General features: G+C 42.8%; 1 protein-coding gene and 1 pseudogene across 5 annotated transcripts in view; both read left to right on the forward strand.

The window, feature by feature from the left end:
- The first annotated feature begins 2819 nt into the window (after positions 1 to 2819).
- Positions 2820 to 22255, forward strand: LOC118386740 (protein LBH-like; annotated as a pseudogene).
- The window catches only part of LOC118386741 (eukaryotic translation initiation factor 5-like), a 30238-nt gene continuing 25174 nt past the window's right edge, over positions 20680 to 25743 (forward strand). The window contains exons 1-5 of one of the 5 annotated variants that reach the window (XM_035774509.2): positions 20680 to 20819; positions 21030 to 21259; positions 22049 to 22348; positions 22922 to 23003; positions 23544 to 23716. In XM_035774509.2, the coding sequence (XP_035630402.2) occupies positions 22277 to 22348; positions 22922 to 23003; positions 23544 to 23716 (327 nt within the window). In that variant the 5' untranslated portion in view covers positions 20680 to 20819; positions 21030 to 21259; positions 22049 to 22276. Of the gene's footprint in view, positions 20918 to 21029; positions 21260 to 22048; positions 22349 to 22921; positions 23004 to 23543; positions 23717 to 25743 lie in introns of all 5 variants that reach the window. The other 4 variants (XM_035774508.2, XM_035774511.2, XM_035774512.2 and 1 more) reach the window with 4 other exon arrangements.

Here is a 25743-nt window from a genome sequence, read left to right on the forward strand (position 1 = left end):
ACAAACTCCCTCACGACGCCAGGACAGCGGAGTCAATCACCACCTTCCGGAGACACCTGAAACCCCACCTCTTCAAGGAATACCTAGGATAGGGTAAGTAAGGGTAAGCAATCCTTCTCACCCCCCTTCCCCAAAAAAAAAAAAAAAATTATTTAGATGCAAGTGGCTGTTCCACTGGATGTCATAAGGTGTATGCACCAATTTGTAAGTCGCTCTGGATAAGAGCGTCTGCTAAATGACTTAAATGTAATGTAAATGTTGGGGAGCTTGGGGTGCTCTGGAAACCGGGATAGTGTCAAAAAGGTGCTGTCCCACATGTTCTCGGATGTGGTTGTCAATCCTGAAGGGCAGCGTTATCAGGCACTCGAGGTCCTCTCCCAGTTTCCGAGTGCCCAGTTCATCCTTGATGGAGTTAGACAGACCCTGGTGTAAATCGGTAACCAGTGCCTTAGTATTCCACCCACTCTCGGCTGGCGAGGGTGCAGAACTCAATGGCGAAATCAGCAACTGGTCTAAACAGTTGAACAGTCGGAGCTGCAGGATGGTGGCTGCTGTTCCCACATCACCGTTGCCCACGTCAGGGCCTTGCCCCAGAGTAGAGAGATGAGGTAGGCGATCATGGCCCGATCGGCGTTGAACGAGGAGGACTGTAGCTCGAACACCAGAGAGCACTGTGTGAGGAACCCCTTACATCTTCCCGGGTGGCCATCATACCACTTGGGGGCTGGGATCTTGGGTTCCCTGGGTGCAGGTTCCCTGGAGGATCTACGGCGATGCCTGTAGCACTGGGTGATGAGACTTGGGCATTGGTTCCTCCTGGGTTGAGGTTGGGCCGTGTTTGGAGGTAATTGGTAAGTGCCCGGAAGGTCTCTGATATTTGGGAGAGTTGTTCTTGCTGCTGCCCCAGCAGTGCTCCTTGGTGGGTTATACCATTCTGGATCTGGGTGATCTCTGTTGGGTCCGTGTTGAGACAGAAGCTTACTGTGACGTGGTGAAGTTGGACCCAGGTGCAGAGAAGAGACCAGACGAGGAATCAGTGGTTTTATATTATAAAGCTCTTATCTCCACACACAGCCTACATCATTGTCACCATATTAGCTAACCTCAACTCAACAACATAGCTACTGGAACTAACGCGTTAGTAAACCTGCTACAATCATGCAGTACAGTGTACAGTTAGGAAGCAGTTTAGCAGTTACACCGGCGGGCCCGGATGGCAATACATTTATAAAACCAAAAGCCTACCTTGACTTGTTCCGACTTTCCGACCTAAAGATCATTGATGTCATGATTTGACCTCATATTTTTCAGAGTTCCCAGTTGTCTTAAAAGCATAATTCAACACTTGGTAGGCTACCCTTCGCCAGCTCAAATCTGTGTGAAGCTGGAGTCAGTGCTCTCGTCTGCATTAAAACCAAATATCGATCTAGGTTGCATTTGACAGTAGAGATGATGTGCACACTGTTGACCACGCCCCCTGACTTTGAGAAGCTCCAATGTGACATGCATCAAGCACACCCATCTCATTAGTGGTGGTGAGATAAGAGACATTATGTCAGACTCATTTGCAATTGACTGTCACAGCACCACATTAAAAGAATGTGCTGGTGAGTTGAAAAGACAAATCAGAAATATAGATTTGAAATGTAACCTTTTATTTAACTAGGTAAGTCAGTTAAAAGAACAAATTCTTATTTACAATGACGGCCTACACCGGCCAAACCCGGACGGACGATGCTGGGCCAATTGTGCGCAGCCCTATGGGACTCCCAATCACGGCCAGTTGTGATACAGCCTTGATTTGAACCAGGGTGACGCCTCCAGCACTGAGATGCAGTGCCTTAGATCACTGCGCCACTCGGGAATCTAAATACTGTTAGAATGTTTTTCAATTGACATGTTATTCAATCATTGCTCCCACACTGCTGGTCCGAGTCAAGGAGCGTCTGCATAGTCAGGCGCTAAAAAATAACTTGGTTCTAGTTTTGATGCATGACACGCTACAAGTCCAGCCTCTCCCATCTTCTCATTGTTTTTTAGGACTGTGTCGGAGATTGAAAGATGAACTGAGATCCACAGTCCAGTCCAGTCCAGTTGGCTGCCAACCCCCATAAAATGTCCAAAGAACAAAAAAAGCCGGAAGGAGGAGAGATTAAATGTTTAATGCTTTTCCACCTGTTCCTAAATTAATATAGTTGGTTCAGAATAAGTTTTGAAATTTCATCCTGCTTGTCCTGATCGCGTCTGGTGTGGGTGGACAAAATCCACATGCGCGTGATGGTGCACGTGGACAAGCGGTCTGGTCAGCATGTTAGCCTGAGTCAGAATGACAGTGTGGCTTCGAATATAGGAAGAAATGAAATTGTTTCATTATTTATGCAAATGACACAATTGTACATATGCATGAACCAAAAGGAAATATACACTTTCATTGCATTAGTGGAACCCCACTTGTATAGGGAGCATAGGAGGCAACACTTTGGGTCTGTGGCCAAGTAGCCTAAATTTGGTAAAAAGTGAGAATCATTGTCAACACAGTCTTAGGATATGTTATCTTTCTATCCTCCTCTCTGTAGCTCTTTATCTCCCTCCCTCTTATCCTCTCACAACAGAGAGAGAGAGACACAACCACAATGCCAAGAGTGAGCAAAGCTGTCAGCAAGGCAAAGGGTGGCTACTTTGAAGAATCTCAAATTTCTTTAACACTTTTTTGTTTACTACATAGTTTTGATGTCTTCAATCCTACAATGTAGAAAATTGTAAAAAATTAAGAAAAAACTTTGAATTAGTAGGCGTGTCCACACTGAATTGGTTCTGTGCATGCTCAGTGAGATATACAAACCGCGTGCGCACACACTTCCAAAAACTCACTGGCACTCCAGTTCTCCAGTGAACGAACGCTGTTTTCTCCACTGGGAAGTGGAATCGGAACTTCAGCGTATGAGCCACGAACTCACGGAGAAACAATCAAACTATTGTTGTAACTCCAGCACGACAGCTCCACTCTTTATATCCTACACCATCTGCGGATAAATCAAGACCATAACAGAACATTAACGCTTGATAAAGGTACGTGTTGCTCGGTTTCTTCTCCTTAGAGATATCTTCAAACATGCGTGTTTTCAGCAACATCCTCATAAGCAGAATCACAAGTTTGAGGTGATTGCCCTTTCAAGCGTTTACTGCTTGGATAAAAGGAGTACGTCCAACTGTCCATTCCATGGCATTATCGAGATAGGAAAGCTATCTAAAAAAAAAAGCCATATATGGAATCTAAAATAGTTTTATTTTAGATTTTAAAAATCCATGTAGAACACAGATGAAAGTAGTATAATTTATTGATATTATATTGTAAACTACAAAAAAAAGGCTGTAGTTGAAACAATTGATCAATTGTAGTTGTAGTATGTGTAATTGATCAATCTGTGATTTATAAATATGAAGAAATTGTCATTTTTTTAAAGTCATATACAGATTATCCTAAATTACTAAATACATAATACATGTATGACACATTCAGATGTAGGCCTACAATGTACTTACGATAGGCTACTTTTGTTTAGAATGTGGTTGGTTTCAATTTGCACAACCAAGCTGGCAAAATATGTGATTCTTGGGCCATAGTTTTGCTTGATTGTGTAATATACCTTGCCATGCCTTAACCTTCTGTCGGTTTACAAGCTTGAGCGTGTTATTTCTGACTGATTGATGTTAAATGATAACTTCACTCATTTGCATGGATTTGAATGCCAAGGGCAACAGATTGGGACTCGCCTGCACCCTTCAGGCAAGGTCTTTTAATAATCCACCTTTCCAGAAACAAGTCTCTTACTGTTGCTGCTTGTTATAGACCCCCCTCAGCCCCCAGCTGTGCCCTCGACACCAAATGGGAATTGATTGCCCGCCATCTATCTTCAGAGTTCGTACTGTCAGGTGACCTAAACTGGGACATGCTTAACACCCTGGCCGTCCTACAATCTAAGATAGATGCCCTCAATCTCACACAAATTATCACACACAATTATTATTACAACCCTAAATCCATAACCATGGGCACCCTCTTAGATATCATCCTGACCAACCTGCCCTCTAAATAAACCTCTGCTGTCTTCAACCAGGATCTCAACAATCACTGCCTCATTGCCTGCGTCCATTATGGGTCCGCGGTCAAACGACCACCCCTCATCACTGTCAAACTCACCCTAAAACACTTCAGCGAGCAGGCCTTTCTATTCGACCTGGCCCGGGTATCCTGGAAGGATATTGACCTCATCCCTTCAGTAGAGGATGTATGGTTGTTCTTTAAAAATGATTTCCTCACCATCTTAAATAAGCATGCCCCATTCAAAGAACGGACACACTATAGCCCTTGGTTCACCCCAGACTTGACTTCCCTTGATCAGCTCAAAAACATCCTGTGGTGTTCTGCATTAGCGCTCTGCATCGAATAGCCCCCGCGATATGCAACTTTTCAGGGAAGTCGGGAACCAATATACACAGTCAGTTAGGAAAGCTAAGTCTAGCTTTTTCAAACAGAAGTAGAACTAATTCTAAAGGTTTTGGAACACTGTAAAGTAAATGGAGAATAAGAGCACTACCTCCCAGCTGATGTTCTGAAAGAGCTGCAAAATTTGGATCCCTACAAGTCAGCTGGGCTAGACAATCTGGACGCTCTCTTTCTAAAACTTTCCACCAAAATTGTTGCAACACCTTTTACTAGCATGTTCAACCTCTCATTCATATCTTCTGGGATCCCTAAAGATTGGAAAGCTGCTGCTCCTCTTCAAAGGGGGAGACACTCCAGACCCAAACTGTTATTGACCTATATCCATCCTGCCCTGCCTTTCTAAAAACCTTCGAAAGCCAAGTTAACAAACAGATCACCGACCATTTCGAATCCCACCATACCTTCTCCACTATGCAATCTGGTTTCTGAGCCGGTCATGGGTGCACCTCAGCCACGCTCAAGGTCCTAAATGATATCAAAATCGCCATCGATAAAAGACCGTACTGTGCATCCATCTTCATCGATGTAAACTCTCATTCCAGACTCACATTAAGCATCTCCAATCCAAAATTAAATCGGCTTCCAATTTTGCAACTCCTTCACTCATGCTGCTAAACATTCCCTCGTAAAACTGATTATCCCACCGATCCTTGACTTTGGCGATGTCATTTACATAATAGCCTTCAACACTCTACTCAGCAAATTGGATGCAGTCTATCACAGTGCTATCCGCTTTGTCACCAAAGCCCCATATTTATTTTTTATTTTATTTTACCTTTATTTAACCAGGCAAGTCATTTAAGAACAGATTCTTATTTTCAATGACGGCCTAGGAACAGTGGGTTAACTGCCTGTTCAGGGGCAGAACGACAGATTTGTACCTTGTCAGCTTGGGGATTTGAACTTGCAACCTTCCGGTTACTAGTCCAACACTCTAACCACTAGGCTACCCTGCCGCCCCGATATACTACCTACCACAGCGACCTGTATGCTCTCGTTTGCTGGCCCTCGCCACATATTTGTTGCCAAACCCACTGGATCCAGGTCATCTATAAGTCTTTGCTAGGTAAAGCCCTGCCTTATCTCATCTCACTGGTCTCCATAACAACACACCCATAGCACACGCTCCAGCAGGTATATTTCACTGGTCATCCCCAAAGCCAACACCGCCTATGGCCGCCTTTCCTTCCAGTTCTCTGCTGCCAATGACTGGAACGAACTGCAAAAATCACTGAAGCTGGAAACATATCTCCCTCACTAACTTTAAGCATCAGCTGTCCGAGCATCTTACCAATCACTGTACCTGTACACAGCCAATCTGTAAATAGCACACCTCATCCCCATATTGTTTTTTTTTGCTTTTTTGCGCCCCAGTATCTCTACTTGCACATCATCATCTGCACATCTATCACTCCAGTGTTAATGCTAAATTGTAATTATTTCGACTGTAAGGCCTATTTATTGCCTTACCTCCCTTATCATCTACATTTGCACACACTGTACATAGATTTGTCTTTTGTGCTATTGACTGTACATTTGTTTGTGTAACTCTGTAGATTTGAATATGGTTTTCCATATTGCTTAGAGCAGGTGAAACTCACCTTGCTCAATATATATTTTTCTCCCCCCTCCACCTTACTTGCCCCTGTGTATTGTTGGAGTAAAGGAGAAATTAACTGTGTCAATGGCTCCCTCACTCTGGAGACGTTTAACCTGTCACTGTCTGGGGAAAAAGATTGGAAAATCAATCAAGGATAATTATGGAACATTTGTTGCGAGTGTGTGTGGCTGAGACACACACACACACACACACACGTTGTTGTATTGTTGAAGCTTCTTAAGATCGCCTAGTTCAAAACAAAATGGTACATAGTCACAAAAGTAGATGAGATGGTTGATAAATTATCTTTTTAAACAAAAAATGAAGGGAGTGAATTTGGAGCAGCAGTTTTTATCTTGTGAGTGCTGAGCGATATTATTATTATTATTATTATTTTTTTGTGCAATGCAGGGTAAAGGATTTTGAGCAAAAACCGCTCTGAGGGTGAGTGGGATTTCCAACCATTCAACTCTGCTCAAATACCCTGATCAGGATAGATAATACACTGCTGCTACTCTGTTTATGTGAAGAGTGTGTGTCTCCGTGTGAGTGTGTGTATGGCGTCAATATGCATGCATGCATGTGTGTGTGTATTACTCTAATCACAATCGTATGTGTGCATAGTAAGCGCCATTGCCAGTCCACATTACTGGGAGAAAACAAACTGCTAGTTTCTCCTTTTATGTCATTGTCTTCTACCATGGATGCACTGCATGTCTCAATGAAAGATGTGCATATATAAAATGAGCCAATTTAGAAGCTAGGATAAGTGTGGCGATGAGCCAATTAGATGCCGGGTTAAGTATGGACATGGGACAATTAGAGACCAGGATGAGTATGGACATGATAGCATGAAGTGCAATTGACTCTTTTGTCACCACAGTGAGTCAGGACATTTGCTAAGTCTCTTCCGAATGAGAGCTTGATTGACATATGGTTGATATGTAGTCACCACTATTGGCATAGTTTAGATTGTTGGCAGAGATCTGGGTGTTGACTAATTTGGAATGTTAAGCCAGCAACTTACTGTTACCTTGATGAAGACTATGGAATGTGTGATGAGTTATGTATTTGTTTCTGGGCCTGATTAATGCAAGGCATGTCAATCTTACAATCTGTCACTGTTTTGGGCTCTGCTCCAGTCTCAAAACACCTATGTCACAACTGGCTCCCTTAGGTTATACTGCACGCACACACACACACACACACTGCCCACCCACCTACTCGCCATTTATACCCTCTTTAGTATGGCACTCATTTCCATAAAAGACGTCTCGGTTTTTAACTTTTCCCCCATAGATGCCTTCCAACCCTCCAATCCAATCCAACCCACTTTGGTCACAGCTCACTCCCTAAGGTTATTCTCTGTTTCCAGGACTGGGCCAATGCAATAAAAACATCCTTACCCTATCAATACCCACTTCCCCTCTGGAGTATGGCACTTATTTTCATTAAAGGCATGTTGTTTATTGACTGCCCACCATGTGCATGTCCATTTGGGACTTATTTCATAATGCTGATCAGAGCATTTTGTAGGCGCATGAGCAGAATCAGGCCGTGTAGCAATCATTGGCACGAGTACTTAATGACTGTCAGAGATACACCCAATTCCAAACCAATCATTCATTACTTACCTCTAGGTTGTTACTAGCCTGGTCCCAGATCTGTTTGTGTTGTCTGGCCAACTCCTATGATAAGTTGGCAAGACAGCACAAACAGATCTGGGACCAGGCTAGGACTCACAGATAAAAATGTCATTGAATAGGAATCGGGAGTATAGTACTAGATGGACTTTTCCCCCTATTTCCCAAACCAATTCAGCCCTCATTAGTCTGAGGGATAGTGAACAAGGGACTAGTTCTAGGGATGTTTGGAACGATGCCATACTTTACAGCTTTGTTAATGTACTGAGAACATGTCATTCTTTTCTTTTGGCATGGCTGAAGACGAGGCTTACTGACAGGATGACAGAAGTGATAAACGCCTGTGATTCGGCGGTGGGAGACTTCAGCATCGGAGGCACCTCAGGAGAAGAGGGTATATCCTCCCAGGTGGGACTAATTCACACAGACACACTCACAGACACAACACTAAAAAACAACAACAAAGGAACACACCACGGTTCCACAAACTCACAAGAAGACACTACAGCGCCTGCCATGCCGACTACTGCTCATTCTGTGTCTCCCTAACCTGCCGTTCCCCCAGTGTGTGTGTGTGGGTGGAGACAGGTGTGCTGGAGGCAGAGCAGATCCCCACCAGCTGCAACCTGTTCCATAATCAAGACCTCTACAAATACTCAGCCCTGCCACTTCCATGCTGCCAGATTGTAACCTCTGCTCAGTCAGTCTGCATTTTGTTCCTGCATAGATCCTGTTTTCGTGTTATGCCTGTTTTTCTGTCTGCTCTGACTCTGGTCCCTGTCTCCAGTCCTGCTACCCTGTCCTGGACCCACCCTCCACTCTACTGCTTTCTTGGATGCCTCTCCGGACCGGTTTACACAGCCCCAACTCCCCTCACTACAGCCTCAGCACCTGGCTCCCTGCAATCCAACCTAGCTTTCCTTGGCCTGCAATCCACCCTAGCTTTCCTTGGCCTGCACCCTATCTTCCCCATTTTTTTATAAATACCTTGGTTACCTCATCCCAGTCTCCTCGCCTGAGTCTGCCCTTGGGTTCACCTGCTCCGCTCCGCGTAACAGCACAACATAAGAATAGTTACCCACGTAGTAACCCCATAGAATTGTTGACATGCACAAACAAACGAGGAACACGTGCATACACTCTTCATGGCATCAGATCTCTCTCTTCTCCTCTCTCCTTCTCTGTAGACCCCCGACAGGTGTAAATGTCCTTCCACCACTCTGAGCTGACGTCAAGGCAATTTCTGACTGCACCTCAATCACACCCTTTACCCCCCCACACACACACACACACAAATCTGATTTCTGCTAACCTTTTACAGTCAAGACCCATTACTTTGACGAACTTATGCATGTGAGGACTTCATGGACTTGGCTCGTAATCAATAGGGGCCTTGAGTAAAGCCGACGCAAGCTCAAGTAAGAGATGGCAGCCAATCCAGCAGCAAGCAGTTCCTTTCTCAGCCAACTGGCTTGCCCCATTGCAGATGCAGGTGTCCTTCACTGACTACCCTCTTCCTCCTCTAGTGCAGTGGTGTTATGAAAGTAATCACACCCCACACAAAGTGAGTCACACATCCCCTTATCGGCTTGAGCTCTTCAGAGGCCTGGGCTTTTGCCAGAGAAGTCACACTTGCAGCATGTGGCGAATGCAAAGCACCTCTTTCCCCCCCAGCATCCATTTCAAAGCATTACATTACATTTTTGAGCAGTGGGCAATGACAATCAGGGAGGGAGGAATTAAAAAAATAAACAGTGCATTTGGAAAGTATTCAGACACCTTGAGTTTTTCAAAATTGTTACATTACAACCTTATTCTAAAATGGATTAAAAAATATAGATATTCATCAATCTATACACAATACCTGATAATGGCAAAGTGAAAACAGGTTTTTAGATATCTTAGCAAATGTATTAAAAATAAAAAACGGATTCCTTATTTACATAAGTATTCAGACCCTAACTGAGCTCTGGTGCATCCTGTTTCCATTGATCTTCCTTGAGATGTTTCTACAACTTAATTGGAGTCCACCTGTGGTAAATTCAATTGATTGGACATTATTTGGAAAGGCACACCTGTCTATATAAGGTCCCACAGTTGACAGTGCATGTCAGAGCAAAAATCAAGCCATGAGGTCGAAGGAATTGTCTGTAGAGCTCGGAGACAGGATTGTGTCGAGGCACAGATCTGGGGAAGGGTACCAAAACATTTCTGCAGCATTGAAGGTCCCCAAGATCACAGTAGCCTCCATCATTCTTAAATGGAAAAAGTTTGGAACCACCAAGACTCTTCCTAGAGCTGTCACTCTGACAGAGCTCCAGAGTTTTTCTGTGGAGATGGTTGTTCTTCTGGATGATTCTCCCATCTCTGCAGCACTCCACCAATCAGGCCTTTATGGTAGAGTGGCCAGACGGAAGCCACTCCTCAGTAAAAAGGCACATGACAGCCAGCTTGGAGTTTGCAAAAAGGTACCTAAAGGACTCTCGGACCATGAGAAACAATATTCTCTGGTCTGATGAAACCAAGATTGAACTCTTTGGCCCGAATGCCAAGCGTCAAGTCTGGAGGAAAGCTGGCACCATCGCTACGGTGAAGCATGGTGGTGGCAGCATCATGCTGTGGGGATGTTTTTCAGCGGCAGGGACTGGGAGACTAGTCAGGATCGAGGGAAAGATGAACGGAGCAAAGTACAGAGAGAGCCTTGATGAATACCTGCTCCAGAGCACTCAGGACTTCAGACTGGGCGAAGGTTCAGCCTCCAACAGGATAATGACCTTAAGTACACAGCCAAGACAACGCAGGACTGGCTTTGGGACAAGTCTCTGAATGTCCTTGAGTGACCCAGCCAGAGCTCGGACTTGAACCTGATCGAACATATCAGGAGAGACTTAAAAATTGCTGTGCAGAAGTGCTCCCCATCCAACTTGACAGAGCTTGAGAGGATCTGCAGAGAAGAATGGGAGAAACTATCCAAATACAGATGTGCCAAGCTTGTACCATCATACCAAGAAGACATCAGGCTGAAATCACTGTCAAAGGTACTTCAACAAAGACTGAGAAAGGGTATGAATACTTATGTAAATGTGATATTTCAGTTCTAAATTTTACTTCTTTAAAACTATTTTTGCTTTGTCATTATGGGTTATTGTGTGTAGATTGATGATGGAAAATAAATGATTTAATCCAGTTTAGAATTCGCCTGTCACATAACAAAATGTTATACTTTCCAAATGCACTGTATAATTATGTCTTTAATTTCCCATTTAAGTCACTAGACATCTCTGAGGCAACCAAAAGTACCTCTCACAGAGCATCATCTAGTGCAGGGGTGTCAAAGTCAAATGGACGGAGGGCCAAATAAAAAATTTAGCTACAAGCCGAGGGCCGGACTGTTCGAATGTTCATTGAAAATTTTTTAAATGACGCATATAGTCTAGTGAACCTAATTGAACCTACTGAAAACCTAACAAATATATTCCAATATGATCAGATAAATAAAGCAATATTTTCTTATGGCTCTGTCAGTAATCTTTAATTTTCAACAGACACAAAAGACAAATTTCCTTTATATAAAAATCCCCATAACATGAACATTAAATGAAAGAAACCGGTATTCAAGGCACCATCAGTAGCCTATATTTTCTATTTTAGCAAAAGTGGGCTAAATTTACTTCAAAGAAAAAAACAATAATAGCAATTTTCTATCATCCACTCAACTGAAATATTTTTAAAATATAATTGGATTGAAATACAATAAAATAAAGTGCAAAAATCTATTAATCAAAAACAACACTTTGTTTAAGGAGAAGTAACATGCAGTGAAAACAAATATTAAACTTTAACTTTTAAACTTGAACTGAGTAAAAACTCTAAATATGTGATTGCACAGTAATGTTCACTTGTTTGAGGTTGAGGGTGATACTTGGTGGTGTCCCATCTTTTCCACAAGTTCATCAATGTTCGGGGTAAGGCTCTGAGCTGAGGAAATCCTCAGAATTGAGTGGAGGTGTTCAGCAGTAAGTCGACTTCTGTGTGATGTTTTGTTCAAGTTCATCAAAGAAAACAGTTGTTCACACAGGTATGTGCTGCCAAACATAGACAACGTTTGAGCAGCCTGGATGCGCAGCTGGGGCATTGTGTCGGGGGAGGAAACGGGCGAACTCCGCAGCACCCACTGCCGCATATTTTGCCCTCAGTGCATCATTGCATTGGAGGTCAATCAACTCCATTTGGAGGTTTGGTGGTGAGCTTTCCACGTCAACAGCAAATGGGTTACCGAGCAGTTCCAACCTGCTTTTTGTGCTTCAAAGTCAGCAAATCGGCGTCGAAAGTCAGCGGCAAGCATACCTATTTTATCAGCCAACTGTGCGCTCGGGAACGCACTGGTAGAGAGCTTCTCTTTCATGGTCTGGCAGCTGGGAAAGTGGCTCAAATTCTCTTTCCGCATCTGCGTCTCCCACAGAGTCAGTTTGGTTTTAAATGCCTTCACTGTACTGTACATATCAGAGATGACACGATCCCGACCCTGCAGCTGCAAGTTCATTGCATTCAGATGACTCGTAATGTCACACAGAAAAGCCATTTCACACAGAAACATTTCGTCTCGGAGTTGTGTTGTGTCTTTCCCTTTGCTGTCCAAGAACAGACAAATCTCCTCACGAAGCTCGAAACATCTTTGAAGCACCTTTCCCTGGCTTAGCCATCGCACCTCTGTGTGATAAGGCAAATCACCATGCTCCGTTTCTAACTCCGTCAGAAATGCCTTGAACTGGCGGTGATTCAAACCTTTGGCTCTGATAAAGTTAACTGTGCGCGTGATGATGCTCATTACATGCTCCATTTTCAAGGCTTTACCGCACAACGCTTCCTGGTGTATGATACAATGATAAGCTGTCAGCTCACCTGTCGCGTTTTCCTCTTGCATCTTTTCCCGTATCTTCGCCACCAGTCCGCTCCTGTGTCCACACATCGCAGGTGCTCCGTCGGTTGTCAAACCCACGAGTTTTTCCCAAGGCAGCTCCATCTCATTTACACATCTTGACACCTCTTCATACAAATCATGCCCCGTAGTTGTGCCATGCATAGGACGTAAAGCCAAAAACTCCTCTGTCACGCTTAGGCTGGAGTCCACTCCGCGGATGAAAATTGACAACTGGGCAATGTCAGAAATGTCGGTGCTCTCATCCACAGCCAAGGAATATGCAATGAAATCTTTTCCCTTTTTCACAAGCTGCTCTTTTAGATTGATGGACAACTGGTCTACTCTCTCGGCAATGGTGTTTCTGCTCAGACTCACATTTAAAAAGAGTTGCCTTTTTTCTGGGCAAACTTCGTCACAAACTTTAATCATGCAGTTTTTGATGAAATCCCCTCCGTAAATGGCCGGGCTGATTTAGCGATCTCTTCTGCCAAAATAAAACTGGCCTTGACAGCAGCCTGGCCTTGTGATTTGGCTTTTTTGAACAGAGCCTGTCGAGATTTGAGGCCTCGTTTTAATTCCTCTGCCTTTTGTAGCCTTTGTTCCATGTCCATATTCTTGTTTTTGTCCGCGTGTTTCGTTTCATAATGTCGTCTCAGATTATACTCTTTCAGTACCGCCACACTTTCTCCACACAGAAGACACACAGGTTTTCCAGCTACCTCCGTGAACAAATACTCCGACTCCCACCTTGTTTGAAACCCCGGTTCTCAGTGTCCACCTTCCGTTTTGCCATTTTTGATGGGTATCTGAAAGTTAATTTTACTGTGATGCTGACAACTGCTGTGCCAATAAATATTGAAATGAAGCAGCCTACTGCTCGGTGCGTCACCGTTGCATTGTGGGAAATGTAGTATTGGTGCGTGTAAAAGATCTGCGGGCTGCCGGCTTGCTGCGGTCTGCGGGCCGGTTCTAATAATAAATCAAGATCATCCCAGGGGCCGTAAAAAACCTTCTCGCGGGCCGGATGTGGCCCGCGGGCCTTGACTCTGACATATGTGATCTAGTGGTTGTGATTATCCACACTGTCTGGTTCTGCAATGTGTTTTGAGCCCTTGGAGACTACTTGGTAAACTACACATTTGTTGGATGCCAAGAAAGTTGCATAAACAGAAAACTGACCATAGAATCTAGGATCAACCTGATACTACTCCATCAATGTCACATGTTACACGCAGGGTTACCAGCAATTCAGTTTTCAATTCAGTTTTCAATTCAGTGGAATTCACCCCAACCCTTACCCTGGTTACCAGATATTCCCATTTTTTTTTATTTTGGTGACGCTGACGTGATTGTGTTTCCAGATCTTTCCGGACTCCCACGAACGGTTCCCCAAGCTGTCCAAACTGCTTCCCTCCATCGTGGTGGAGCCCACTGAGAGCGGGGAAGTGGAGAGTGGCGAGCTCCGTTGGCCCCCCGATGACCTTAGTTAACCTGATGAAGACCCCGGAGAGGCCCAGGCAGCAGGTGAGAACCACTCAAACCCATTTCCAGCCAAGAGAAGTGAGAACCAAAAGGGCTTTCCAGGGGACAATATAATAGAATCTGTTTATTTTTCCCAGAGCTTCAAACAAAAGAGGACTATGGAACTCTTACTTTCTATGCCTACTGAAGAACATTTTAAAACTATTCAACAGTATTGTGGGATGTGATTTGGAATTCCGGTAAAGACTAGGAGCTTGTAGGTTGTAGTCTGGGGTGGAGCCTGTAATCAAAATGTAGCTATACAAATTGAATGGATTTAAATGTGTGTGTGTGAATGTGTTGGTGGCAGGCGAGGATAATCCAGCAGCGGTACAGCAATGATGGGAGGAGTTTAAAACGGACTCTCACAGTGCTGGCACCATTCCAGCCACACACACTGTGAGTGTCTCCATGATGGACAGAAGCAAGGAGGAGGGTGTTCAGGCTAAGCCCGTAATCAACTAGAAGCGCCAACCTGTTGGTAGACCTCCACAACACTAGGTGGGGCTGAGCCCTGTCTTAAATTGCTCATAGGTGCAAAACACCAGTGAGTAGCTTGTTACTGTAGATTCATTTGTTGCTTGTCTTACTTTTTTAGGTTTCACAAACAACATGTTTATGTACACCCCATTCAGAGTTTGTTTAGCTGTGATCTTTAGATACAGTATACAAAATAAAGATATGAACAGTTCTGTGTATATAATTTTTATGTATCTGGCTGCCTTAGACCAAAGTCTATGACACAGTACTCTTATGAAAACGATATGTACTGTACACTGTAGATCAGGGGTTGGAACTGGTCAGAACAGACAATTGGAAAATAACATCATTTTTCAAGGGAACAGAAACAACCAGGAACAAAAGTGATCTCTAGTGTCCTGGAACAGAACCATTATTTTCAAATCTTGAGAACTGGTAAATAATCATATTTTTTTGTTACAAAAATGTTTCTTATGTCGAGCATATACGTTACCGGTAAAACGTTTTAGAACACCTACTCCTTCAAGGGTTTTTCCATATTTTTTTTTACAATTTTCTACATTGTAGAATAATAGTTTAGACATCAAAACTATGAAATAACACATGGAATCATATAGTAACCAAAAAATTGTTTAACAAATCAAAATATATGTTATATTTGAGATTCTTCAAATAGCCACCCGTTCCCTTGATGACAGCTTTGCACTTTTGGCATTCTCTCAACCAGCTTCATGAGGTAGTCACCTGGAATGCATTGCAATCAACAGGTGTGCCTTCTTAAGTTAATTTGTGTTATTTATTTTCTTCTTAATGTGTTTGAGCCAATCAGTTGTGTTGTGACAAGGTGGGGGGTGGGGGGTATACAGAAACCCTATTTGGTAAAAGACTATATTATGGCAAGAACAGCTCAAATAAGCAGAGAAATGACAGTCCATCATTACTTCAATACATGAAGGTCAGTCAATGTCATGACTTCCGCCAAAGTCGGCCCTTCTCCTTGTTCGGCGTCACCGGCTTTCTAGTCACTACCGATCCATTTTTCTGTTTAGTTTTGTCTGATTACACACACACCTGTTTTACATTCCCTATTTAACCATCTGACATATATTTGTGTTCTGTCTGTGATTGATTGTTCATGTCGTTAGTGGTTGTGTTTGTGTTAGAGTTGTGTTGTATGTTCCTATTTGGAATTTTACTTTATTCTTTGAGTAAACTCAAGTTGGATTACTCTATACTTGTGTCCTGCGCCCTGACTCCGCTTTCACTCTGCACCCAATCACCCAAACTTTGAAAGTTTCTTCAAGTGCAGTCGCAAAAAACATCAAGTGCTATGATGAAACTGGCTCTCATGAGGACCGCCACAGGAATGGAAACCCCCGAGTTACCTCTGCTGCAGAGGATAGGTACATTAGTTACCAGCATCAGCCCAAATAAATGCTTCACGGAGTTCAAGTAACAGACACATCTCAACATCAACTGTTCAGAGGAAACCGTGTGAATCATTGTCAAATTTCTGCAAAGAACTACTACTAAAGGACACCAATAAGAAGAAGATACATGCTTGGGCCAAGAAACACAGACAAAGGACATTAGACTGGTGGAAATGTGTCTTTTGATCTGGAGTCCAAATCAGAGATTTTTGGTTACAACTGCCGTGTCTTTGTGAGATGCGGTACTATACTTTGTTTTTCAACAAGACAATGACCCAACACACCTCCAGGCTGTGCAAGGGCTATTTTACCAAGAAGGAGAGTGATGGAGTGCTGCATCAGATGACCTGGCCTCCACAATCCCCTGACCTCAGCCAAATTGAGATGGTTTGGGATGAGTCGGACCGCAGGGGGAAGGAAAAGCAGCCAACAAGTGCTCAGCATGTGTGGGAACTCCTTCAAGACTGTTGGAAAAGCATTCCAGGTGAAGCTGGTTGAGAGAATGCCAACAGAGTGCAAAGCTGTCATCAAGGTGGCTATTTGAAGGATCTCAAATATAAAATATATTTCATATTCTTCTTTGGTTACTACATGATTCCATATGTGTTATTTTATAGTTTTGAAGTCTTCATTATTATTCTAGAATGTATAGAATAAGAAAAAACTGAATGAGTAGGTGTTCTAAAACTGTTGACAGGTAGTGTAATTCTGTAATTCAGTGAACTTATACTGTAGTAATAGCCTAAACACACTCCAATTAACATCATGTCATAAGGTTTAGCGCTTCACACCATGCACCCTCCATGTCTACCGCGCTCTCTCCCCACCTGTGAAATCTCAGACACAACATCTCTGATCAATTAAACATGTAAACAAGTAGCTTACCCATTCCAAAGCAAGCTGCTCTATCCGTGCTGGTTGGCGGGGTAGAATAATGAGCTAAATGTAAAAACTGTTGATTTCACAGGTTAAAAAAATTGTACGAAAGGGAATTATATGAACCGTTCCTTTTCGGGGATTCTAACCGATTCAGAACCTTATAATGCTGGTTAGAACACTGGAATGGAACAAGAAAAATATGGTTTCTGTTCAGAACAATTGGAAAATAATTTTGGTTCTAACCCCTGTTGAAGATAAACAGTTTTATACAGTGAGTTTGGGAGAGGAGGATTCATCATGAGGAACATGGCTATCTTATATTAAACTGTATAGCTGTCAATTACGGCTTCTGCTCATATGCATGTTCTTATCTATAAGCACTTATTACAATGTTTTTCTTCTTTTTTCAAACCATAGGCTTTGAAGCATCATCATAGTTAATATTTTACATAGTCCTTGATTGAAAAGACGTGTTAACTGAAAACTTAACTTTCAGGTTTTTCCAATTTGTCTTTCATCTATTGCCCAATTTCAATTCATGTCTGGGTTTGTTTCTGAGTCTCTACATTTACATTTACATTTAAGTCATTTAGCAGACGCTCTTATCCAGAGCGACTTACAAATTGGTGCATTCACCTTATGACATCCAGTGGAACAGCCACTTTACAATAGTGCATCTAAATCTTTTAAGGGGGGGGGGGTGAGAAGGATTACTTTATCCTATCCTAGGTATTCCTTAAAGAGGTGGGGTTTCAGGTGTCTCCGGAAGGTGGTGATTGACTCTCTGATACTATAGTTAAATTTTAAAAAGTCACACACCCTTCTACAAACATGTCTTGCTTACATGCTGACCAGAACGGACACGTCGCGTGCACGAGCGTCGCAAGATAAATGATGAAATCCATGTTATTCAATTATTGTACCCACACTGCGCGCCAAGGAGCGTCTGCATTGCCATTGGTTAAATTATAAGTCAGTTAATTATTAGGATTATTTATCCTATTTCTGACGCAGATCGCGCTGCAAGTCCTGCCTCTCCCATCTCCTTGTTTGTTTATAGAAGCAGGTACCCACGTGCCTTCTCATTGGTTATACCCACGTGGGTGATTGAAAGACTAACTGTTTTCCCGGTTGTCATGGTAATACTATGAAAGTGTAGATGAATCACCATATAAGTTCCAAGATGAAAAAGCCTGGAAGGAGGAGAGTTGACTAGAAACGATTCGGTTGGCCGTTTTATGGAGCAGTGGCTTCTTCCTGCTGCGCGGCCTTTCAGGTTATGTTGATATAGGACTCGTTTTACTGTGGATATAGATACTTGTGTACCTGTTTCCTCCAGCATCTTCACAAGGTCCTTTGCTGTTGTTTTGACATTGATTTGCACTTTTCGCACAAAAGTATGTTCATCTCTAGGAGACAGAACGCGTCTCCTTCCTGAGCGGTATGACAGCTGCGTGGTCACATGGTGTTTATACTTGCGTACTATTGTTTGTACAGATGAACGTGGCACCTTCAGGCGTTAGGAAATTGCTCCAAAGAATGAACCAGACTTGTGGTCTCATCTGGGTTCTTATGTCTCCAAATATCTAGAACCGTAGACATATATTCCTTATCTCACAAACATAATTGCTATCCTTAGGAGGCCATCTATCTCGATCATCATGTAATACTATATTAAAATCTCCACCCCATATTACTTTGGCCAATGGAAATGTATACGTAATTGTACTTATTTTCCTTTCAATGGCTCTAAATAAAATACAGCTTTTTGACTTGTTATTGGAAGCATAAGTATTTACAACAATGAATTGAATATGGATGACATCTACCAATAGCATAATCCATCTCCCTGCATTATCTGCTTCATGTCTCAGTATATGACGTTTAAAGTTAACTTTTAAAATAGCGACACCTGCTGACCGATTGGTACCAAATGAAAGCGCAAATATCATTCCCCTTTGCCACTTCCAAAACGTGGAACAGGCATGAGTTTCTTGAATATAATAAAAGTCGGCACTCTTACCCTTACAATACAAAAATAAAGATTTCCTTTTCAAAATATGACGGACAACCCTGGCATTAATAGAAAATACAGATATGAACATTTTACTATCACAGTGACTATATGACGAATATTAAACTTGTATACGTTCACATGAACCGGATTCTCACAAAATGAAAAGTTCGTACTAGTTGCAAATAAAAACAGTCCTTTGCACCACAAAGGTGGTAGACCCAAAGTAGACATATTGTTATATTATTGCAAATAAAATTGTGCCATAGATTGGTAAAACGAATAGCCACCAAGCTAACATTAAGTGTTAGTGCACATTTTGGTGAGTACCCGGACAAAAGGAACGGATGCTCTACTGTGTCAAATGCTTTATAAAAATCAAAAAATATGAAGCTATCCTCAGTTATTAGGTCTGAGTAGTCAAGTATGTCTAATACTAGTCTGACATTGTTAGAAATATGTCTGTTCCTCATGAAGCCAGACTGTGTTTCATCAATGCTTGCATCCAGGACTTCTTTAATTATTTTTTTGCAAGTAGTAAGGCTAATATCTTATAGTCATTATTAAGAAGACAAATTGGACACCACTTATCGATGCACAGCACTTCTTTTTAGGCTTAAGTATCAGTGTTATTAACCCCTGACTCTTTGTAGGAGGGAGAACGTTGTTTTTAATACTCTCTCAAAAAGACATTTGTACAATTCTGATGTAATTCCATCAACACCTGGTGATTTATTGTTCTTTAGATGTCTTTTGATATATAGAATCTAAACAGTGATTATAGAGTATATCACTGATAGAGTGAACATTCAGTGAGTTAAAGAACATATCTGTGGATTCCTGACAGTACGTAGAGCTATACAATTTTCTGTAAATATTGCTAGAGTATTTAGCTATAAATTTTTGGTCATCTGTATTAACACCATCAATGTTTAACTTATGGATAGTGTTATTTGTAGAGTGAGATTTCTCATCGCTAAAGAAATAGGATGAACTCTTGTTCTCCCTCCTCAATCCATTTTTCCTAGATCTAATAAAGGCTCCTTCTGCTTTTATTCTATATATATTATCCAGTTTATTTTTTATCTCAATCAGTTCCATCTTCCTTCCAAAGGGAAGTTATGTGAATGATCACCTTTTTCTCCTCAGCTCTTCTGGTCTTAGCAAGATTACTACCATATTTTCTAAGGTATTTGGACACCTCAAATTTAAAGAGCTCCCAGTTCTTGTAATACGATTTTTCTTCACAAGCCCTTTCCCAAAAGTGTGAAAGCAGATATTTAACCTCCAAATTTAACTATATCATTATTTAATAACAAGCTATTTAGCTTCCAGTAGGATGCTCTACCAAGTTTAGTATCAGGGGTAAATATTTTGATATCAATGTAAATGGTCCTATGGCCTGTAAGGGGAGTAGTACACATATTTGTAGTAACACTCACTATCAATACATCTGGATATAAGCCAAACATCTATTCTGGACTGTCTGGAACCTGTTTTGTTACTCCAAGTGAATGATCTGTCGGCCGGAAACCTCTCTCTCCATATATCAGTAAGATCAAACTTTTCCATAAAAAGTATTAAACCCAAATTCTGATTGTTTGGCCTGCCAAGTAGGCAACCAGCCAGGTCTACTTGGCTGATTTGCCTCGGAAACGACAGGATATGGTATATTTTAGTCGAACATGTTCATGTCGCTTAGTGCTGCTAAAGGTCGCTGATTTGATGACGTGATCCAAATGGTCGGGAAAACTGTCGGAGGTCGTGGAGATTGACAGCACATTATAGTGGCGTTGCAGGCACCTATGTGAGAGCGTTCTGGAGGTGAGTCCAAGCAAGTTGGCCATCTAGATTACCCATTTCTATTATTCACCAGCAAATATTCAAACGTAACAGAGCGGATCAACTTGAATCCTTTTTAGGTAGCTAACGTTAATACTATTGTCAGCTTTTCTATGTATAGTCGTTGCTAATGTGCCGATGCTAGCTATTATTACCACAGTACAGATAGTACTTGTTTGTTGTTCGTTACAGATACCCCCTTTTTGGGCGTCTCGAGTTTTGTTTGTGGGCTCTACCCCCCCCATCGTAAGTCGGACTACTCTTTCGGCACGGTTGCAGTGCGGCTCGGTCTCCACCACAACCTTACTGCTCATCCACACAACACATTATTGCGTCTCTGCCTGGGCGACCAGCGGTGTGTTTATGTCTTTGTTTTGCGAAAACGGTGAGTACCCGGACGAAAGGAGCGACGGATGGGAAAGGTATTTTAACCTCACTTATTCTTGAATCCCTACTGCTCTGTGTCAGTACGTCATTTAATTGATTTCAAACCTGTTAGTATAGTGAATGCGCCTCCTATGTGGACCAAAGATGGCGTCTCCCCCCCCGCGGACTGCTTCACTGTATGACGCACTCTGCAGCACATTGCACAATTGAGGCCTGGTGTGCTTTTCTGTCTAACCCATCTATCAGCTTCATTACATGTGCGTTGATTTTATAGTTGATGTGTTAGCTATATTGACAACGAATGTTTTCATAGCAATGGTGCAATTAATATGTGCTGGTTGTCTTCATTTATTTTAGTCCGCTGTGCTTTTGGATGATTTATGTTCCACATGTTTCTGGAATTGTCATGTGTATTTTCCACCTGTTTAGTGTTGCATAGGTAGGAAGCTGCAATGGCATACCTGACCATATTACACCACTGTATGTGGACTAGTTATTACTCTGCAAATGTGATCTTGTACATTGTGGTGACTGTCAACCTGCCAAGGGACTTTAATGATAGTTGGTCTGATTTGACAATTAGGCCTATTCGTACAGCTAAAGTTTAGGAATTAAGTGATGACTCTTTCAGTATAATGGGATACAACAAATGTAAATACATGGGTACTGCCATTTAGCAGGTGACAAGTGACTGTATGCAAGGTTGAGAAGCCCATAGGGCCTAGGGACTCGTGTCTTGTGCCAGTCTGACACTAGAAAGCAGCGTCCAATCATACTTTATACTAACATTTATTCTTTGCTGTTATGCCTTCCATGGATTTCAGTCTTCCCCTCTCTTCTCAGAGCTGTTGCGCAGCTGTTGGAACCTGTGTGCAGGGAACTTAGCCTACAAGCGCGGCACTTGCAGCCTCAGTGGCAAGACCTTTTTCATGTCCGAGCCCGAACCCGCTTCCAGTCGTTTATGTCATCCCCTCTTCGCCAGACAGAGGATACCAAAAAATTTTCAGTCCAAGATCTTCCTGTCGTACTGATAAAGCCCGTGGCCAGCCATCATGTCTGTTAACGTCAACCGCAGCGTGTTGGACCAGTTCTACCGTTACAAGATGCCCCGTATAATCGCCAAGGTGAGTACAGGTTGTGGTGGTCTGGAGTCACTGTCATCCCCCTCATATTTGGGGCTCAGGATCTGATCCTAGACCTGTGGTTATGGGGAACCTTTACCTTGAACAGTGTGACGGTTGTCATGAGGGGTTGTTCAGTGTCCAGAGCTCAACTAATGTCGGGGGCTGAGGGATGTCCCAATGGTCAGAGCTTCAGTCCCTTGTCTCTTCCTTATAGAGCACTGAAATGCTTTGAAATCACTATGCTGGAGACGTAACCAATCCATTTAATTGCTCAAGGGAAGGCCATGTATAGCCCGTGGAGAAACCTTGTTCTTGAAACAACACTAAAATAAATGTTCCCTCAAAGACTTTACAAAACTAACTTTCCACTCAAAGATGCTTAGATTTAATGTGATTTTTCTCAAATGTTGTACTTAAATGAAAGTGGACCCCCTCTGCCTTTGTGCACTCGTCTCGCAAATGAGCAGCTTAATTGGCACATTGAGTGGATAGGTATTTACTCTGTTAGAATGTGACCACTATGAAACAGTTTGAAACATGTAGTCTCTCCCCCTTCCCCCCCACATCCTCCAGGTGGAAGGCAAGGGGAATGGGATAAAGACGGTCATAGTCAACATGACCGACGTTGCCAAGTCTCTGAATAGGCCTCCCACGTGTGAGTATACCTCCTTCCCCAGCTCAGTGCCTGTTTGCGCTGGTATGACCCACTAAATTTGCATCATTTCACAAGGTTGTGATTGTGAGCAGTTTGGAATATTTGTCAGTACTTGTAAATTGCACTCTTTCCCTGGCCTCTCCATTGTGCCCAGTCATCTGTAGATAAAGTATGAAAGGGGACTTAACACCCAAATCATAGTTTGTTGGATGTTTTCAGGCTTCAAGTAGTTTGACAAGATGAGTCCACATTAGTTCTGTAGATTGGGCTCAAAGTGAATGCCCCAACTCCAAGTGGATCAAAGTGGCTTTTGCATTAATTTTGGATTGTGGCATATAGCCTGTTCCACAACACTGATAGAATGGGAGCAGGAATCATCTCGATGTGATGGACCCCCTTTTAGCTTTAGGAAAGGTGAAGAGCCTATTGGCTATGAATATCAGAAGAAAATGTAACCCACACTCCAAAACCTATGATGAGGATAGGAAGGCTTTAAACAGAGAAACTCAAACGTATGTCTTTCTCGTTCTCCCTGTCCAGATCCCACCAAATTTTTTGGTTGTGAGTTGGGTGCCCAGACCCAGTTTGATGCCAAAAACGACCGCTTCATCGTCAATGGGTCCCACGAGGCGAACAAGCTGCAGGACATGCTGGACGGATTCATCCGGAAGTTTGTTCTGTGTCCCGAGTGTGACAATCCCGAAACCGACCTGGTAAATAGTCAGGAAAGCTTTTCCTTTCCCCCTTCCACCATTTGTCAGATTCTGGAAAAGGTCTAATTGAAAACCGACCCACCCTCTGCTATCACTTGAAAGGGCTGGGAATGCCAGCTCTTCACTATCCATCCATTTTGGATTTTGACTTATTTCCTATATCCAACCAGTGCCGACTGGCCTCCTTTGTTTTAAATAATAAATCCACTGTTTGCAGCAGGAGGGTCACATAGCAGCAGGGTCACATGATTGAGGTTCCATTTGGCATTAGCTCAGTTTTCCATCGAAACAGCCTTGTCTCCTGGGCTTGGCATCCTCTGTGTCGCCTGTGTTGTCTGTACAGTGAGTGAGGAAGGGAGGGGTGAACTCTCTACCCCTCTGTTTATGCCATGTTTTCATTGACAGGGCAGGTTTCTATTCTAATAATGTCAGCACTGTCGTCGGTCCGTGTAGCCAGAGGGATTCTGTTTTTCACCGATGTGCCGTGCCATTACGAATGATTGGATGGAATGAAATGTGCACAGTGACTCATTCCACAGCTTTCATTGGATAACTGGGACCGGCCCAAACTGTGTTTAGTTATGTCTAGGGATGCACAATATATTGGTAAGTACATTGGAATCGCCCGATATTAGCTAAAAAAAAAAAATGCCTGCATTGGCCCGATGTCTAGTTTAACGCTGATGTGCAAAACCAATGTCAAAGCTGACGTACATACCTATAATGTAGGTAGATGTCGAATGACGCTGCACGTGCAACACAGCATTCCTAACCTAGCCCACAGTGTCTGCTGTGTGGATCGAGCAGTCAACAAGTCGATCAGTCATTTGAAAGGGGAAGAATATTTCAGCGAGACAACTCAAAAGCGAAATCCATTAATGCTAAGATGTTTGCCCTTAACAACCGTTCTGTCGTGGTTGTTGGCTTTCGCCGACTGGTCAAGCACCTGTACACATTTGGACCGGCGACGTCAGCCCCATGAGCATTATGAGTCTGACAGCACAGTGGGTCGACAAGGATTTCATACTGAGGAAAGCCGTATTGCATGCTCATTAATGTGCTGGTTCTCATACCGCTGCTGCCATTTCAATGGGATTTGAGAACATGTTTGAAGCATGAACACTCCTAGCTCCATTCAAACAACTGACTGGAGAAATAAGCTCAACTGTGTTTGCAGCAGACGTGATACCCTGTCATGGTAATGAAACGCCTGCTCAACAAAAATGCCAACACAGACTGTTGGGTTAACATGGAAAAGCGATTTGGTGGCATTCTCTCTGAGCCTCTACTCTGTCTCAACCATGCTCAATGCTAGGTACAATGACCGCTTCTTCGATGCAGACAAGAAACGGGGTTTACGTGACATGTTAGACACAGCTGGACAAGATTTCAACGGACACAGTGACAGTGTGCACCGAGGAGAGGCAGAGCTGAAAATTCACTGCTTAACATGTATGATGAAATCCTGGTTGACACTGAACAAAACGGCACAGTAAGTGAAATAAATAGGTTTTGATGTTTTTCTGGTAATGGGGACTTTTTGGGTGTGTGTGCAAGTAAACTAAGCAAAAAAAGAAACGTCCCTTTTTCAGGACCCTGTCTTTCAAAGATAATTAGTAGAAATCCAAATAACTTCACAAATTATCATTGTAAAGGGTTTAAATGCGGTTTCCTATGCTTGTTCAATTAATGAACATGCACCTGTGGAACGGTCGTTAAGACACTAACAGCTTACAGACAGTAGGCAATTAAGGTCAGTTGTGAAAACTTAGGACACTAAAGAGGCCTTTCTACTGACTGAAAAACACCAAAAGAAAGATGCCCAGAGTCCCTGCTCATCTGTGTGAACGTGCCTTGGGCATTCTGCAAGGAGGCATGAGGACTGCAGATATGGCCAGGGCAATGAATTGCAATGTCCGTACTGTGAGATGCCGAAGACGGCACAACCGGGAGACAGGTCGGACAGCTGATCGTCCTCGCAGTGGCAGACAACACCTGCACAGGATCGGTACATCCGAACATCACAC

This window comes from Oncorhynchus keta, chromosome 8 (genome assembly GCF_023373465.1).
Source record: "Oncorhynchus keta strain PuntledgeMale-10-30-2019 chromosome 8, Oket_V2, whole genome shotgun sequence".
Classification (NCBI taxonomy): Eukaryota; Metazoa; Chordata; class Actinopteri; order Salmoniformes; family Salmonidae; genus Oncorhynchus; species Oncorhynchus keta.